Consider the following 18,277-nt stretch of genomic DNA (forward strand, 5'->3'; position numbering starts at 1 on the left):
AACATTACACAACACGGTAGAATTAATAAAAAGCAATACAAAAATAAAAATAAAAGGGTGATAAAAAGGTCTAGGCAAAGGCTCTTTTGAAGAGATGGGTTTTGAGGCCTTTTTAAAGCCTCCACGGTCTGTGGTGCTCTCATTTGGTCGGGGAGAGCATTCCACAGACTGGGAGCAGCCGAGCAGAAGGCCCGGTCTCCCATAGTACGGAGCTTAGTCCTGGGGGGTTTGAGGAAGTTGGAGTTGCTGGAGCGGGTGGTCCGCAAGGAGGTATGGGGGGTGAGGAGTTCCTTGAGGTAGGGAGGGGCAGTTCCATGGACACACTGGTGGGTGAGGACGGAGACCTTGAATTCGATCCTCAGTTCCACGGGTAGCCAGTGTAGTGCTTTAAGGATGGGGGTGATGTGATCATATTTGCGCACCCTCATCAGGATCCTAGCAGCGCTGTTCTGAATGTATTGGAGCTTCTGGATGCTTTTGTTAGGGATCCCGATGAGGAGTGCATTGCAGTAGTCCAGCCTGGAGGAGACAAAGGCATGGACCAGCTTTTCGGCGTCAGACAGAGTGAGTGCGATGTTCCTGAGGTGATAAAAGGACCTCTGTTCAGATTGACATGTTTTTGCTATTGTTGCTAAGTCCGAATGCAATGTGTATGGCTGAAGAAAGATTACACATTATTTAATGTAGTAAAACATATATTAAATAATTGAATTTGCCTTAAAATAAAACTGGAAAATATGACATTGTGTGGAAGAAGTAGTACTTTTTGACCTGCGTTGACTTCAGTGTGATCAGTATTCTGATTAATTTAGTAGACATTATGCAGTACAGACTGATTGATTATGTCGTTGGCAGTATGTCAGTGTGCAACTTCAAACAAAGAGATAGAGCTGTCGTGTGTGTGTGTGTGTGTGTGTGTGTGTGTGTGTGTGTGTGTGTGTGTGTGTGTGTGTGTGTGTGTGTGTGTGTTATTTTTTATATCACGATAATTAAATACGATTATTCATTGACTTTGAAAAAATCAATTTATAGAACTTTTAAAAAATAAATCATAATAATTTGAACGGTATCTTTTTAACAGTTGATTACCCTGAACCTTAAGTATAATTCAACTGAAAAACCAATACAAATATAAATAAAATAAATTATACATTTATATCTACAATTAAATACATAATATCAAATTAAAGAATACCAATAAAGAAGATCAACAAATATGTTGGGGCGCACTTCCACAACCTGCTGAACATAATAAATTAGATTATTGGCAAAGTATTCATCTGAAGACACATATTTTTCAACTTCCCCACAGCCTTTGTCACAAAGGGCAGGGTTCAAGTTATGTGGGAGCCAATGGGAGCTGAGGACTGCTGCTGCTGCTGTGTGTGTGTGTGTGTGTGTGTGTGTGTGTGTGTGTGTGTGTGTGTGTGTGTGTGTGTGTGTGTGTGTGTGTGTGTGTGTGTGTGTGTGTGTGTGTGTGTGTGTGTGTGTGTGTGTGTGTGTGTGTGTTTGTGTGTGTGTGTATGCATAAAGCTCAGATTACTCCAGGGGGAGCTCTACCAAAATGTAAGCAAACGTATACACAAACTCAAAACATATGTCATTTTACAACACAGGGCTAGCTCAAAGGCACACTGCACTTGATACAGTGTATTATTTGAGTGCCTGTTTTTGTCAACCTCCTTATTATGCTTACTGATCCCATCCTGTAGCCCTCATTGGACAGCTGTGTTTACTTTCCTAAACATGGCTAGTTGCATAGCATCATCCATGTGGACCCCAAGAAAGGGTCCGAGGCTGGAGGCTGGCACTCGGGGCTGCCCGAAAACAGCCCTAGCCATTCAGGCAACGAGCTCCTCAACCATGGCTTGTTGGCCACCTCCATTTGTGCCTTTTTGAGGGCAGCCTCTTTGGCCCCTCCAGCCGAGGCTCTCCTCCACTCACAATGAATACACTGAAGAGTGTACTTTAGCTCGTACAGCTCTAGGTCAAAAGAAAAAACAGCTGGGTCCATATTTGCCCCCGCCGCCAATCGGGCTTAACAGGTTAAGGACCTTATGAATCTGATAAGGGCTATAAAAGTGTTCATACTGGGCAGTTTATTTTTATTAATTAGTTTCCCAAGCATGAAACACGTGACTTATCGTAACTTTAGACATCGTAAAAGCATTTTTATCGATATTTTATCGTAGATTATACATTTGACTGACACCAACTATATAAAATATACCTTGTTCATAAAAAAAAGTGTAAAATTAATCAAATACAAATATTTGTTTTATGGCAATCTAGAATGTGGGAAGAGGTGGGGCGGTGCCCCTAGCGCCCCTATGGGCCGGCCGCCACTGCTCGGAACCAAGTTTTGCTTCCCAGACCTGCCACTGTCCTTCCTACACATCTCGCCCGTCCCGCCCCGTCCAACAGTACAGAAAGCGGCCTCATTGCGAAAGGGAATGCAGCAAAGATAATCGTTTTATTTTGATTACGTTGTTTTCGTAATCGTCGCAAGCCAAAATCGTAATCAAGATTAAAATACGATTAATTGCACAGCCCAAGCCCTCGCACATCCATTCAAGTTGGGGTAGTGCCACAACTGGTGGAGACAGGCTCCAGGGATAAACATTACGTTCTGCATGGAGGGTGATGCGCTGAAAATGCTGTGTTGCAAATAATAAGAATAATAAGAATGCATTTTATTTGTATGTTGCCTTTCAAGCCTTTCAAGGTCGCTGTACAAGATGAGAAAACACAAAAACAAAACAACAGCATAAAAACCAGACAATGCAGTATATAATCAATCACAACAGAGGATGTGTGATGAGTAGTGATCAGGGTGGTATACCAGTGTGAAGAGACATGTTTGGTGACGTGGTTTGAGTGTGGTGGCGAGGTTGAGGAAAAAAGTCCCAGACTCTACTGTGCACAGTTTTAACCGGCGGTTGTCCAAGACAGGATCCTGGTCAAACGTGCATCCTGTTCGTTACGCCAAAATGTGCTGGGAATTCTTGAAATTAACTAATCAAAGAGATGTCTTTCTGAGTCTTTTTAATCTTTTGCAAAGAGGCATACAACATGAAGAGCAATGTCTCCACAGCCGAGTGCAACCACTCAAACTGGAGAGAGCTTTTATACAGTTTAATAAATAAAATAAACAACTCTCTAACAGACATATGGGGTTTTACAGAAGAGCGGGAAAGGTAGTCTGTTCTTATGGGATGTTTTTTGTTTCTAGACCAGGGGTGTCCAAACTGCGGCCCGGGGGCCAAATGCGGCCCTCTGAATCGGCCCTCAGCCAATTCTGAAAGTATAATGAAATACGGCCCACACATGAAACTTCTGCTTGTCTTATATTGTACTTCTTAAATATATATGTACACATATATTACACAGTAGTATTCATGTGTTAATGAGCCCACCTTTAAAATAAATGCAGTCAATTAAAGCTGAAAACATTTCCTAACAAATCTAACTTGATAAGAAAAAAGCCCAATAACTTATTGTTATAACAAGCGTGAAATAAACTCTTCATACTTCCTGTAATTATAATCAATCTGAAGCTCCTGCTTTAAGGAATGAGCTGCTGACAGAATAAAGTAAACCCTCTGGAGAGCTGAGAGCTGTTTGTTTCTTAACCTGTTAAGCCCGAGAGGACCCTAATCCGGGTCTGGCGGGTAGTTTTTTCACGAAACTGTGTCTCATGGCTTCTTAATATTTAAAAACCTATTAATGTGTCGTACTCACTTAACGGTTAGAAACTCAGCTAACTGAAGATATGAACCATTTTTACCGAAACAAAGCACAAGTCTCACAAGAAGCGTCTAAATTAGCCCTGAGCGAAAAAATGCACTTAGCACAGAACTCAAGGTAAAAATACCCTTATTACTTATCATAACCAGTGCTTGAATTGGAATGAAAAAGGTGCCAGTACTCTAAAATCAGCAACTTTTTCAAGTCAATTTTATATATACAGCCCACAAACAAGAATTTGGCTACTATAATGCTGGTGGGTTTGTCTCTTTACTACTGTATATTTTAGAAAGGTTCACTGTACTTAACATTTTTTTATGATAGGCAGCGGATATGGCTAAAGCTCAGTAAGGTCAATATTAACTGAAAATATAGCAATCAAAGTCTAGATCTTCTGCTGAAGACACATGAAGCAGAGACCTTTCAGGTGAGAGCCCCTCTGGTGGTGTTCAACATTAATGACAAGGAAACAAAGCTCTGGTCAGAAGCATTTTTTATAAAAAGCTTTAACAAAATTAAGTATTTCTGTACATTTTGAATGCAATCTAACTTTCCAACTCAGAAAACGAAAAACGAAAAGTGCCAAAAGTCTTCTCACATGGCTGAGCTGCTTTGCAATATACTTCACCACTGAAGAATACAAATATGTATAAAGTAAACTATGATGCAATCTAACTTTCCAACTCAGAAAAATGATAAAGAGCATGAACAAAGAACATGTAAAAACAAATGCAACATTTGCACAATCTAAAATGAGAAACTGTAACTGCAAGTAACAAAGTCTGAGCCATGGTAAAGAGTTACATTGAACACCAAGCCGATCAGATAACTCCCTGGTTGGTCTGAAGTCCTTCTATCTCCAGGATCTGTACAAATCGGCATATTATGCCAAAAGTCTTCTCACTGGGTGAGCTGCTTTGCAATATACTTCACATTGTTAGAAAAGGCTCCAGAAGGCCTTGGGGACATCAGTATCAGGGGCTGGAGCTGGACAGGCTCGTTCATCAGCACTTCTCCTTCCCTTTGCCAGCCAGGACCTCACATACTGTTCCGGATTGAACTGTCCTAGTGATGGTCCATTACATTTAATGAAAACCAGGCTGGACAGTCGGCTGACAGAGAGAGCATTCCTTTTTGCAGTAAGGATATCGTTCATGCAGCTGAATGCCCCGCTCACACTCACTAGTGGAGACAGCGATGGTTCGGACTGCTTTCAGTAGAGGCTCCATGGCAGCAGGTGTACGGGATGCCCTGGTTTCCTTGTATTCGCGAAAGCCCTGAACAGTCTCTCTTCTGTCCACTTTCAGCACTTCGCACAAACGTAGCACCTCTACGTCCCCATACTGTACGTTTAACTCCTCTTCAGGCCAACTTCCAGGATGGATAACTTTCATGTCCTGGATTAGCTGATTGTCCCGGGCCTCCCGGCCATGTAATGGGATTTCTCTTGTGCTGACATGAGAGGAGGTTGTGGAAGTCATTCTGTGTCTCAGATTCTCTACCATACTGCGGAAAAACTGACCTGCATGAATCTGTACAAGCCTGCCATTCTCACGCAGGGCAACACCCTTGAAGGACTTCTCAGCTAGAGCTGTATGAACTGTAGTCATGTGTGGGCCAGGCATGGTGACCATGGATTCAAAAACTCGTATTTCTCGAGTTAAGAGCCTATCTGCTGTAGGCAGTGTCATCTCTCTTTTTTGGAGTTGCCGAGAGAGGTCGCTGAGCTCTGTGAGCGCATCGTACATCAGTCCCAGATTGCTGACAAACGTTGCAGATGTGAGCACATCATCCAGGCCCCTTGTACTTTGCTCTGTCTCTGGAATCCCTGCTCGTGTCGTTTGCAGCATTTGTGAAGTGATCATGAAGCACTCGGTAGTTTTCCCAGACTGCTCTGACGCTCCTTTCACTTGAAGCCACCCAGCGGATGGACAAAACACGCCCTATCACCAGGAGACGCTGTCCGACTGCTTGCGCACACTGCGCTAACTGCCTCTGATTTTTGGGGGGGGGCATGGAACAAGGAATAGAGTTTGTCAAAAAAGATCTGGAAATGATTGAGCCCTGAGACCTCCTTGACCACATCCCCAACTGCCAGCTCTAGACGATGATTGGAGCAGTGCCACACAAACAGGCTTGGGAATTTACTACACAACTGGGTAGCAACGCCTGTTCTCTTCCCTAGCATGACTGAAGCCCCATCACATGCAAAAGAAACGAAACACTGACCTAAAAAGTCCTCGTTAAAATCTCTTCCAAGACACTCCATTAACGCCTTTGTGATGTCATCAGCCGTTGTTCCATCCAACTCGATCAGCTCCCAAAAAAACGTTTCGGGCTCAGCATCAGCTAATGCTGAGCGTAGACACACAACAAGCACCGTTTTACCACTAATAGTGGTAGATTCATCGACCAAAACACAGTTTTCTTTGGTTTTCTGTAATGTCTTTTGCCATTTTTTTCTTCAGCTCATGAGCTATGTGGTCGATGATTTCGCCACAGGTTTTATTGGAGTGCAAATCCTGCCCACGTTCAGCCCATTCAGTTTCTGTACATTCAAATCAATTGGCATGTCTGTGAATGGCCGGCTATGTTTGCCAATTTTATATGCCGTTCGAAAAACTCTGATAGTGGTGTCTAATTCAGATTTATGCATAGACTGCACTTGATGTTGAATAGTTTCACGTGAAGCAGATGTAAGGATGTCAGCAGCTTTTACATGGGCTTGTGATTCTTTATGTTCTTTGATTTTTTTTCTCAGGCTAGCTTGTTGTTTGCCCTTGTCAACACCGAAATGAGACACTGCACACTCACCCCATTCAGTTGACAGTTCCAGTCCTTGTCCAGTGTGTATTCCCAAAGATTTGACATCTCTGCATATCCGACATCCTAGCTTCTTATCTTTAAGAAGGAGCCATGCATTGGTCTTGCAAAAATATTGCACCTGGTCCGTTGTCCAGCAGTCAGGTGCATCGCTTTGCCCGGTGTTGGTGGTGGCAGTTGCGCCAGCAGCAGCTAACGTTAGAGGGCTCTGGAGGAGGCGGCGGAGCTAGTGCTAATGCTAATGCACTAGAACTTGGAGCAGGAGGATCAACCAAAGAAAGCTCCCCATCAGACACAATTTCCAACACAGGCACAGCATTCTCTGTATTTGAAGTTTCTTCCGGCGACAACCGCTGTCTTTTTGCACTTTTATTAATCCACGCTAACATTTTAGAAATGCTAATTTGTGACGTGACTTGCTTTCCTTCTCTCGGGGGCGTGCCTGCTCTGTTCTATCACTCTACATAGCCACCCACTGGGTGGGAGTTGCACTGCATAAACACAACACACGTGCATCTAGGTATGTAAATTGTAAAGCATTAAAACATGGTTTTACTAACAGTTTTCAGTATGTTGTTACTTCGGCATTATTATTATTATTATTATTATTTTGAAACGTGTATTACTATTAAATCACGGTCAAATAGGTTAATTTTGACATAGTCGTTTCCACCACAGTATTTACATGGAGAAGATAAGCCCCGCCCCCTCTCCAGCACGTTCTGTTTGAATGACAGGAGTAAACAGCTGACAGCCGCTGTGAAACTCCAGCGGTTAGAGCGATGAGAATGTCCGTTCGGCACCTCATGACGCATCTACTGAGTACCGGGCGGCTGTATATATATATATGGATGTATAATAAGAACGGCGGGAGAGTGTTGAGTAATGGCACGGTGCATGAGTACCGGAGTACCGCCAGCATGCCGGTACTGAGCAAGAAGTGCCGGTACTCCATGGGTCAGAACCAGAAGTGCCGGTACTGCGTACCGGTGAGTACCGGCCCAATTCCAGCACTGATCATAACTGCACAAACAAGATATCCGATTAAAGCTGAGATTCCACAGATTATATAGGTATTAGGGGTGTTGAAAATAATCGTTTCTACGATGCATTGCGATGTGGACGTGGACGATTCGGTCTCGATGCAGTGACGGAAGATAATCGGTTATAGCGTAGTAACGTTGCTTCCTGATTTTCCGGCCGCGGCTTTACTATAACGTTTTTTTTTTTCTGTCACTTTAATATCAAATCGGTTGGTGACGCAGAGATCAGGGAACAGACGTGACAGCGGCACAGCATCACCAAACACGGAGCAGTCTGCTTTATCCACCAACACAACACCACCAGTCCAGAACCAACAGCAGAAGGACCCGCTCTGAATCACTCCGTGTCGCTGCGGCTCAGAGATTTATGTTTTCAAAAATAATCGCGTTACAATCATGTCAGGTTTTTGGTGGATTTAATTAAGTCTTGGATTGCAGAGGATGAATGTCCTCTAGCAATTTTCAGACGATATATACGTGTGTAAAGTTTGTGAAGGCAGGAGGAAAAAAGCTTCCGCGATCGTCTCCTCTCCGTTCCTCCAAGCCCCGCCCCCTCCCTGAAAATAATGAGTGACAGGCTGATAGTGACCCGATAGAAACTTTATTATTCACTTAATCACTGAGATATAATGAAGCTAACTTAATCTCATACATTCATGGGATTTATGCAACAGTAAGACAGAGAATGTAAGTGTGCACCCACATGCAGTATTTTAGTTGTTATATGCTGTTGTAAATACTCCTGTTGTCTGCTGTGTTCAGACTCAAGTCCTGTGTGTGATGCCACATTCAGGACATTCAGTGTCCTTTTTTTTAACAGAAGACCGTTGCTAGAAGCTGCAGCTAGACTGCAGAAGCATTCGTTTTTTGTTTTTGAGGATGGAACACACACAGATATAGGGAGGCTAGACCTATACAATTCATTTATTTTGGTTTATAAATGAATGTCAAGACATATATGTTATTGATTTCTGAAGCACTTTCTAAATAATAAAAAGAGAGTTCATATATATTTACTGCATGTATGCATTGATGAAAAATAAGCCATGTGCAGTAATATAGAAAATTGAGGATGCAACGCATTGGTATGAATCGTGATGCATCGGGATGCATCGGGATATCGAATTGAATCGAATCGTTGACAGGATAATCGTAATCGAATCGAATCGTGAGACCAGTGAAGATGCACAGCCCTAATAGGTATTGGTATCATCACTGAGCGATCAGAATTTGCGACAGGGGAAGCAAACACAGACATCACAACACAAGATCGTCTCACCTTAGCTGTTGGTTTCTGATCAAAAGTCGTGTTCAATGGCATTAAAACGATAAAAAAAAGCGGAGGATTCACTCTGAGAAAATAAGATCAAATCGACTCCCTAATTAGTCATTCCAAAAACTTTGACTCACCACTTTTTTGCGTTCAATTTGTAAAGCAACTTCAGTCCTAATCAAAAATACCAAGTATGTAATCATTGTCAGGATTTTAACCCTTTAAATGCCATTTTGAAAACATCAAATCACTGTTTTCCATATAATACATATCTGGGGAGTGGCTTCTTTTTTTTATCACAGTCTTGGATATGTCACAGATAGTGAGAGTAGAGAGTGATACGGAGGATGACGGTTATAAAGACGTGTTTCTGAGACACTTTAAAGAGGCGTTAGACGTACCGGCTGCAGTCTGAAGACGACGGGGATCTTGGAACTGATCGTCCCGCCCCTGATCGATCAGGACGTCCAATGGAGGGCCGGGGTAAGAAGCAGCCAATACTGTGGCATCGTACTCCTGGAACACACACACACACACACACACACACACACACACACACACACACACACACACACACACACACACACACACACACAGACACACACACACAAACACACACACACACACACACACACACACACAGACAGAGAGACACACACACACAAACACACACACACACAGACATAGAGACACACACACAAACATACACGGGAACACACATACATACACAGACAGAGACACAAACACACACTTACAGACAGAGACACACACACAGACAGAGAGAGACACACACACACAAACACACACAGGAACACACATACACACACAGACAGAGACACAAACACACACACACAGACAGAGACACACACACACACACACACACACACACACACACACACACACACACACACACACACACACACACACACACACACACACACAGGAACACACAGACAGAGACACACACACACAGTCAACATTTATTGAAATACTAAAAAAGTTTACGGTTATTTACTGATTCAGTTTGCATTAAAAAAGACAAATCATCGTAAATAAATAAATACTAGAAAAATAGGTGCTTTTTCTACACTATAAATCTCCAGCTTGCTTTTAAATGCTCTTTAAAATAGATTACTAAATGTGATCATGATAATTATTTCTAAAATTAACATAAACTATGTGTATCTAACCAAAGAATCTGCTTTAATCCATCTTTGTTTTCATCTATTTTGCACATTCTTTAGACAAGCTAAACACCTGAAGTACTTCTACACATCATCTAAAGTACGAGTCTAAACAAGTTAAATATCTGCAGAAATACGTGACTTCACAGGCTCTTCTGCAGGATACATTAACAGCCACTAGCATAACACACTTGAATCTGTGGTGGAGCTAATGCATTGTGGGTAATGTAATTACCAAATAAGATCAGTATCATTATTTTCAAACTTCACATAAAATATTTTCATCTAATCAAAAATTCTGCTTCTTTGTTTTCATATATGTTGTACGTTCTTGTACTTTTATACAACCACAACAAAAATATATATGTTTTTAGTGTGATGATGAGATCTGATGACACTCAGGTGTGTTTCCTCTCACCTGCCAGGGGTCTCTGTCCGACCCCAGGTATCCAGAGAAAGCCTTCTGACCCCAGGGACTCTGAGCCGGGTTACAGATCGGAGCAAACGCTGACACAGTCTGAGGAAACACGGGAGAATCAGAAATAAGGACCAGAATATGTGAACACACACACACTGGATTCAAGATTCAAAGGTTTTATCATCATATGTTCAGCAGCTACAGTGTAGAAATGGCAATGAAATTCTTCTGACCTGAGCTCCTCCAACAATGCAACATATATCATAAAATACAAATAGTGCAAGAAGTCTACATATATGTAAATAGAATATGATATGTAGAAGATTAGCATTGCACTCAGGGTCAAATACCAACAGACACACAGAGGTAAAGACAGAGTAACATGTGCATGCAGGTAGGGAAGGAAACAGCTGTTTATATGTGTGATGTGTGTGTGATAAACAACACTTAAAGGTCTCCTATTGTACTGCTTTTAGGCAGATATTACAGGTCTCAGATATATAAAAACATGTCTATGAAGTGTTTTGCTCAAAATACCAAACAGATCATTCTAGCCTCAAACCCTCTATTTCAGCGCTGATATTTTTTGCCATCCGCACGATATTAGTCCTGGTGCAACAGTTCACCAACAGAGAGTTTCACAGGCAGTTAGGGAAAAGGTTCTATAAAAATCAAACAATTTGAAATGTTGTTGATCACTGCTAAAACATAGCTATTTTCCATGGTTCCTGTGACCTAGTGTCCAAAAGTATAGTTTAAATATAATGCCTAAACCCTGCCTGCCGTCATTGTTTTTTTTTTTTGTTAACACTTTTGTTAAACACTAGACCCCATGTCTTTCAAAATGTACTTCATTGCCCACCAGGGGCGGTTCTGGGGGGGGGGCAGGAGACTTTGGACCCCCCTGTGGCACCCCTAAAAAAAAAGAATAGGCGGAACTAACGCTATTTGTCATTCTAGTCGGACCCATTAGAGCGTAAAAACTGTAACTATAAGTATCTGAAATAAATATGTGTACTGAAACAAATACCAATAGCTGTATTGCATTGTTGTTATGAGCAATTACTTCATACTGTCTTTGTCTTTTTCGTCCTGCATTTATTGGGCCCCCTTCAGAAAATAACTGGCCCCCCAGTCAAATTGGTCTAGAACCGCCACTGTCGATAATTGCAGTGTAGATATATGTACTGGGTTTTCTGTTACTGTAAAAGATGGGCTTTTTAGCTATAGCTAGCTCATTTTTCAGATGGGTCCGTTGGGTTGTCCTTAGGCAGTGTTCAAAGACATCTGGGGTCCTACAGCAGTACCATGCTCTCTCTGTCCATGATCTGAGGTCCGGTTGAGGACAATGATCCTGTATGCCAATGATCCAAGTATCAGCAAGTTAGTTCCTCTGATTCTGATTTGAAATGGTATAAAACAAGTTATTTAGTGGGAATGCTGACACAGCATTCCAACTATCTGTTATGCTACGCACAAAATTATTTATTATTCCGCCGGGTTATTTTGCACCACTTCTCCTCCCACATTGAACATCGCAGAAACTCCGTTCAAACATCAAAACGTTCAGCTCGGTCTGGAATCAATGGCAATTACTTGTATCATTCATAACTTTCATAATTCCAGAGATACATCCCATAATTCATTCCATTTTAACATGGAAGTCAATGGAGAAACTCTTCAGACTTCAACAATCTTCATGCAACTTCAACTGCTAACTGCTCCTTCTTCAACTGCTGCTCCTTCATACTTTCACTCAGAAACCTCATTCCAACTTTAAAATGTTACACATCTTCCTGACATTATTCGTGTAACACAACTTTTAAATCTGATTCGTACTTTTAGAGATATTAAACATTGTTCAGACCTTGGTAAAGAGGCCTTCTTCAGATTTTAGAGTGCGTGATGTCACAGCTAGAGTGGAGGACAGATTTAATTTTGCCCTCATATTTTCTTTTATACCTGCCATAATTCCCAAACCCTACATTCCTGAGACATAATTTCTCATGAGAAAAGTAGGAAAACATCTCGTAGCTTGATAGATAACAAAAAATTAAGCAAAACAATTAAACAAAATGCCTCTTGAGGGCATGAAGTGACAAAAACGTTCAACATGTCTCCATTAAAACCCATTGTAAGTTCAGCCTCATCTTTCCCCACCACAGCAGCCGCTCACCTTTAGTTAATCTGCCAAAAAGGCCACATTATTAACCCGAAAGTACACAAAAAGCACACTTCAGATGCTCAACTTCCTTGACATGCTTCACACTTTGATATTTCACCGATATCTGTTACGGTACTTCAACAAAACGTTCACATGTAACAGGTTTATCTCTCATTCAGGACAATGAAAATGCTCTCCTCTCACTGATCACCATGGAAACCTTTGATCTCTGGACACGTTGTTAGCTCAAATATAAACACCTGTGTCACAGAACACGATGATGTCATAACTCTAATTGACATAATTAGAGCAGCAGACTAACGACGTGGTCACTGGAGAAAATCTTTTTTTCTTTTTGTTTAGGTACACACTGGATGAAGGAGATTGTCCCTCTGATCATGAGTGGAGGAGATCCAGAACCTGTTGACAATATTGTTAACTGGAAACGTGTTCCCTGGCTTGAATTGCAGCAGACCGCCTCCCTCGAACTTGAACAGAGGCCCTCTCCACGACTGTTGACTACACACTTCCAGTACAACATGATGCCACCATCTTTCTTTGAAGTAAAGCCAAAGGTAAACCTATCAACTAAGGTGGATCAGATTCAATGTGATAAACGCATCACAGACAGTATGTGTGAAGGAAAGGGTCTGACGTCATGTCATCACTGCAGGTCATCTATGTGACGAGGAACCCCAAAGATGTGTTCACATCGTCTTTTCATCATCATGAGGCGGCTTCCTTCCTGGTGGACCCAGGCCCACAGACCCAGTTCCTCCACAAGTTCCTTGATGGAAAAGGTTTTTCTGATTGTTACAGATATGTAATGTTTAGAATGCGTTCATAACAAGATACATATCAGTAAGTGGGCCGAAAACTCTAAAAAACTCTTTTACCTGGTAACATGATTTAAAGGGGACTTATCATGCACATTCTCAATTGTGTTTTGGGATTTTACTAGCCCATCATTCCAACTTTAACGTTCAAAAAACACATTCTTGTTCTTATAAATTCTCTGAAAATGCTCATTTTAAGCACCTGTCTACAACTCATGGTCTTTCAAGATCTCCCTTGTTAAAGGCTACACATAATGCAAAATGCACTTGCTAATGGCTTTGCAAGATAAACATCTATCCATGGCGTGCTAGCAACCCAAAATACCAGCAAGAGTAAAATAGAGAAGACGGTCCATTCTTATACATTGTGGGTCGCTAGCACGCCATGGATACATGTTTATCTTGCAAAGCCATTAGCCAGTGCATTTTGCATTATGTGTAGCCTTTAACAAGGGAGATCTTGAAAGACCATGAAGTTCAGTAAACAAACTAAGTTATGATAACCTCTTATGAAAGGAATACTTGTGTCTCCTGTTCCTTCCAGTGCTGTTTGGCTCGTGGTTTGATCATGTAAAGAGCTGGCTGAATGCTGAAGATGAAGAGCACATCATGCACATCTCCTATGAACAGATGATAATGGTGAGACTCAGGAACAATCCTCAAATCTGCCTCAAATCACTTTTCCAAATATTTCCCCAATAGTTCTGACCTTGATTGAGCAATCATCTTCAAACTCCTCCTACTAAGATATTGTATACTGGGAGAGCCACTGCAGGACTATGAGCTGATCTGTGTTTCTCTTTAGGACCTGAAGGACTCTGTGTGCAACATGGCTCAGTTCCTGCAGAAACCTCTGGACCATGAAGCGATAGAGAAGATAGCCGACCGATGTTTGTTCAAGAACATGAAGAAGAACAACATGTCAAACTACTCTACTGTTCCTCGTGAATTACTGGACCAGACAAAGTCTGGGTTTCTCAGGAAAGGTGAGTGTCATTAAATAATACATACAGTACAAAAGGTGTATTTGAATCTGGAGGAGCTATAACCGAGGATACACTGATGTATTTCCGTTACATCCTGAAATGATCTGTTCATGAAATACATAATGATGTTTATGGAGAGTTTGCTGGGCTTTATTGTTTTATTTTCTCACTAATATTGCACTATCTAGTCATAGCATGTCTTTGGGGGTAGGGCATTCATTGGTGCTGAGTCATGTTTGGTGGATGGTATCAGGACCATCAGGGAATCCTCACATAGAAACTGACATACTACACGAAGTAAGCTAAGTAGCCAATATAAGACAGCAGAACAGATAAATGTGTGCTCACTATTTGGCAAGATGACTAAGTCATGAACCTGCTTGCCTTATAGTGAACGGATGAAGATCACAATGATTAATAAAACATTTCATTTCCAATCAAAAATGTCTGCATCAAATGTTGTAACTAAATCACAGAAAATGTTGCTCCTCCTCAATTTTACAATATTTGTATTTTTCGAGTTTCATTTAATCTATTCATCTGCCCTGCTTTTACACATCCTCATCTTTGCATTTACGTTTATTTTATATAAAGATAGAATAGATACATAGATACATAGATTCGGAGGGATGAAACGATGGGTTACGTATTGTAGCCCTAGTTATATAAGCACAGGCGGAGCCCTCTACTGGACTCTAGGGGTACTACCCCTTGACCTCACTATGCGAGCGTTCACCTACTGAGATATCTTTAAAAATAGCTGGCCCTCTGGGCGGGCCTACCTGAGTGCACGCGCAAGCCCACCGTATATAAGGCGGCCTCGCCTCCTGACTGTCATCCTACACCCTCTTCAGCGAGCACAGGACAGACAGGGCCCCTAGTAGAGGGCTCCGCCTGTGCTTATATAACTAGGGTTACAATACGTAACCTATCGTTATATCTCCCAGGCTCCGCCCTCTACTGGAATATAGAGTGGCGAAGTCCCTCCCCTTCCGGGGGACCTCCATGGGACCTTATTTCGGAAAAATTATGTATTGAAGTCAATGGAGAGAGAAAGATTATCTTTCGATCCCGTTTGAATTGTGCCACGAATTACACATATGATATTAGGGTTAGGGTTAGTTACTAATGCTTTTGCATCGAAACGTTCCCTGTATTGTACAACATTGTACAATACATTAATCTTTTTCAATACTAAATAAAGTCCATCAATTGGAGGCTTCAATACCTCACTTTCTTACCCATACTAAAGCACTCCCCTCTCCGCCTCTTCCTCCAGGTGCTGCAGCCTGGTTCTCTGGGTACTCTATGTCCATATTTAAAGACACTTTCCCTGCATTTTAATCACTATTTCTGCCTTGGAAAGTGAGGTTCTCTACACACTTTTTCCCCTAAAATGATTTTAAATCATTATTTTTGCATTTAAATGCATTTATCTTATCATTAATATGGTTCCCTGAAACAATGCACATACACTGGAGCTCACTGGGGTCCTGTATATGCTTTAATCAGGCGTTTTAACACTTTTTTCCATGAAAATAATTGTTAATACTGCACAGAAACGCACTCATAACACCCTTATTACTTATCGTAGCTGCACGTCCATCCCATTGATTAGCATCGTGAGAAGACACAAAATCGATCGGTACCTACATTATCACTCCATGATAAGAACTCTTGAAGATATTACAAGAACAGACATCAGCGCTAGGTAGCTAAAAACGGCAAGATGGCTTACCTTGGTCGCTGTCTGGTCAAAAGTGGTCTTCAATGGCAGTAAAACGGTAAAAACGCTGCTGAAGGTTAATCCATAGGTTAATCCAATGTGTCTGTGTCCCTTTGAAATGATTTCTGATAATCCATAAGCAATAAAACTGCTTTTCCGTTTCCAGATATCAGAGCGAGAGATAGGTTCGCTCTCATGCAAAGCTGTGTGCGCTTAGCTCTCATTTCTCAATGGTAACATGTGTGTGTATGTGGAAATTCCCCTTCGATTATATTGGCTCTAACGGTCAAAAAGAAATGTCAATCACCAAAATCGAAAAATGGGTTCCAGAGAAACAGTGAAAACGCCCATTTCCACCCAAATCACCTCAGAGATGGATTTTATTTGCTAAACCTCTCTAAAAAGGTCAAATGTATCTTGTTTTGCATAAATCTCGACACAGGCTACTTATTATATGTTTTACTTTGGATTCCTAAAGCTTTTAGTCTACCTTAAGGGTAGTTTTCACTATAAGTAAAAAATAATTTTGGACGGACACTATAATTTACAGTTTTTTACTATGTTCAATCTGAATTTTCTTTAAAATAAAAAATATCTATACTTTTCTACATCCAACTCACAGGTTTATCATTACTTTGAGAAAAAAGATTATTAATTTAACCTTTTAGAAGGGAAGATATGGTCATTTGTTCTGGGAATGTCATTTTTGAGCCTGAGACCTGAAAAACAGTCACAGTGCTTAACAGGTTAATCACTATCATGGGGCTATATAAATCCATCTCCGGGTAATTCGGAGCACAATTGTACCTTTTACTATTTAAATGTATTTGTATTGGGCTAGGAAAGTGACATTCCTGGGTGATTTTGTCAGTTTATGGAGCTTAGCCCACAAATCCTGGAGGTTCCAGGCCGAGTTTGGGTGCTCATAAGCGGCCTGCCAAGCGCACCCACCCGTGGAAAGAAGAAAAAAGTGAAGAAAACGGTTAATTATATTTTAAAATAATAAAAAATGAAGTTTAAAAAAATTGTCGAAAAAATGACTAAGTGCCAACGGAGATGGGGCCCGAAAAAGCTCAACCCTTTGGGTCTTTGGGTCCTTTTTTCCCCTTCTCCGTTGTAAGTTGCAACGGAGAAGGGGGAAAGTGTCCAAGGCTTAATTTCCCCTTCTCCGTCAAAAATATTCATCCATACATTTTGGACTACAGTCAGCACGAAATCGGAAACCCGGTTTTTGGGTGCACAAAAAAAACGGCTGTCTGCAAACACGGAGGTGAAGTGTCCGCTCACCATGCACTTTGGGTCTGCCTTATTTTTTGCCTCAAGACCCCCCCAGTCTGGTTCTCACAAAAGTTGACTGACAATGTGCCTCTGGAGGAATGTAGGGGGAGTTGACAGGGGACTCTTCCCGCCTCATGAGGCACTATTTTCGGACACTATTTTTACATTTTCACCCCTTTTTCTCGGTTCTCACAAAAGTTTACTCTGACAAATGTGCCTCTGGAGGAATGCAAGGGGAGTTGACAGGGGACTACCCACATCATGAGGCACTATTTTCGGATACTTTTTTTCATTTTCACCCCTTTTGCCTGGTTCTCACAAAAGTTTACTTTTTTTACTTTTATTTTGGCAGCTGTTTTTGATTTAGTCTTAGTCTTTAGACGAAAATGGTTATTAGTTACATTTTAGTAATTTCTATCCTTCATAGTTTTAGTCGACGAAAACTCAAAACGTTTTAGTCTATTTTAGTCGACGAAAACTCAAAATGTTTTAGTCTATTTTTAGTCGATGAAAAATTACATTTTAGTCAAGTTTTAGTCAAAATGTTTTCTCTCTTTAAACCAATTCAGTTACAGGTTTCTGACATTGGAATCAATGGGACAGCATCAAGTGTTGAAATTCGTAGAGCAACATTTCACTCTCTTAACACTTGACTTGTGTAATATCTAGGGATGGGTATCGTTGAGGTTTTCTACGGTACTACTAGTCTTAGCGATACTGCTTATCGATCCGGTACTTTAACGGTATTCTTCTATTTACTTTGTCATTTTTTAAAGGGAAATACTAACAAATTGTTAAC

At 41.2% G+C, this 18,277-nt stretch overlaps 1 protein-coding gene across 1 annotated transcript in view; it reads left to right on the plus strand.

The window, feature by feature from the left end:
* The window catches only part of LOC117561472 (sulfotransferase 2B1-like), an 81,845-nt gene that overhangs the window by 14,536 nt on the left and 49,032 nt on the right, over positions 1-18,277 (plus strand). The window contains exons 3-4 of the mRNA XM_034238916.1: positions 13,016-13,227; positions 13,326-13,452. Of these exons, the coding sequence (XP_034094807.1) occupies positions 13,016-13,227; positions 13,326-13,452 (339 nt within the window). The remainder of the gene's footprint in view (positions 1-13,015; positions 13,228-13,325; positions 13,453-18,277) is intronic.

This window comes from Gymnodraco acuticeps, unplaced genomic scaffold (genome assembly GCF_902827175.1).
Source record: "Gymnodraco acuticeps unplaced genomic scaffold, fGymAcu1.1, whole genome shotgun sequence".
Classification (NCBI taxonomy): Eukaryota; Metazoa; Chordata; class Actinopteri; order Perciformes; family Bathydraconidae; genus Gymnodraco; species Gymnodraco acuticeps.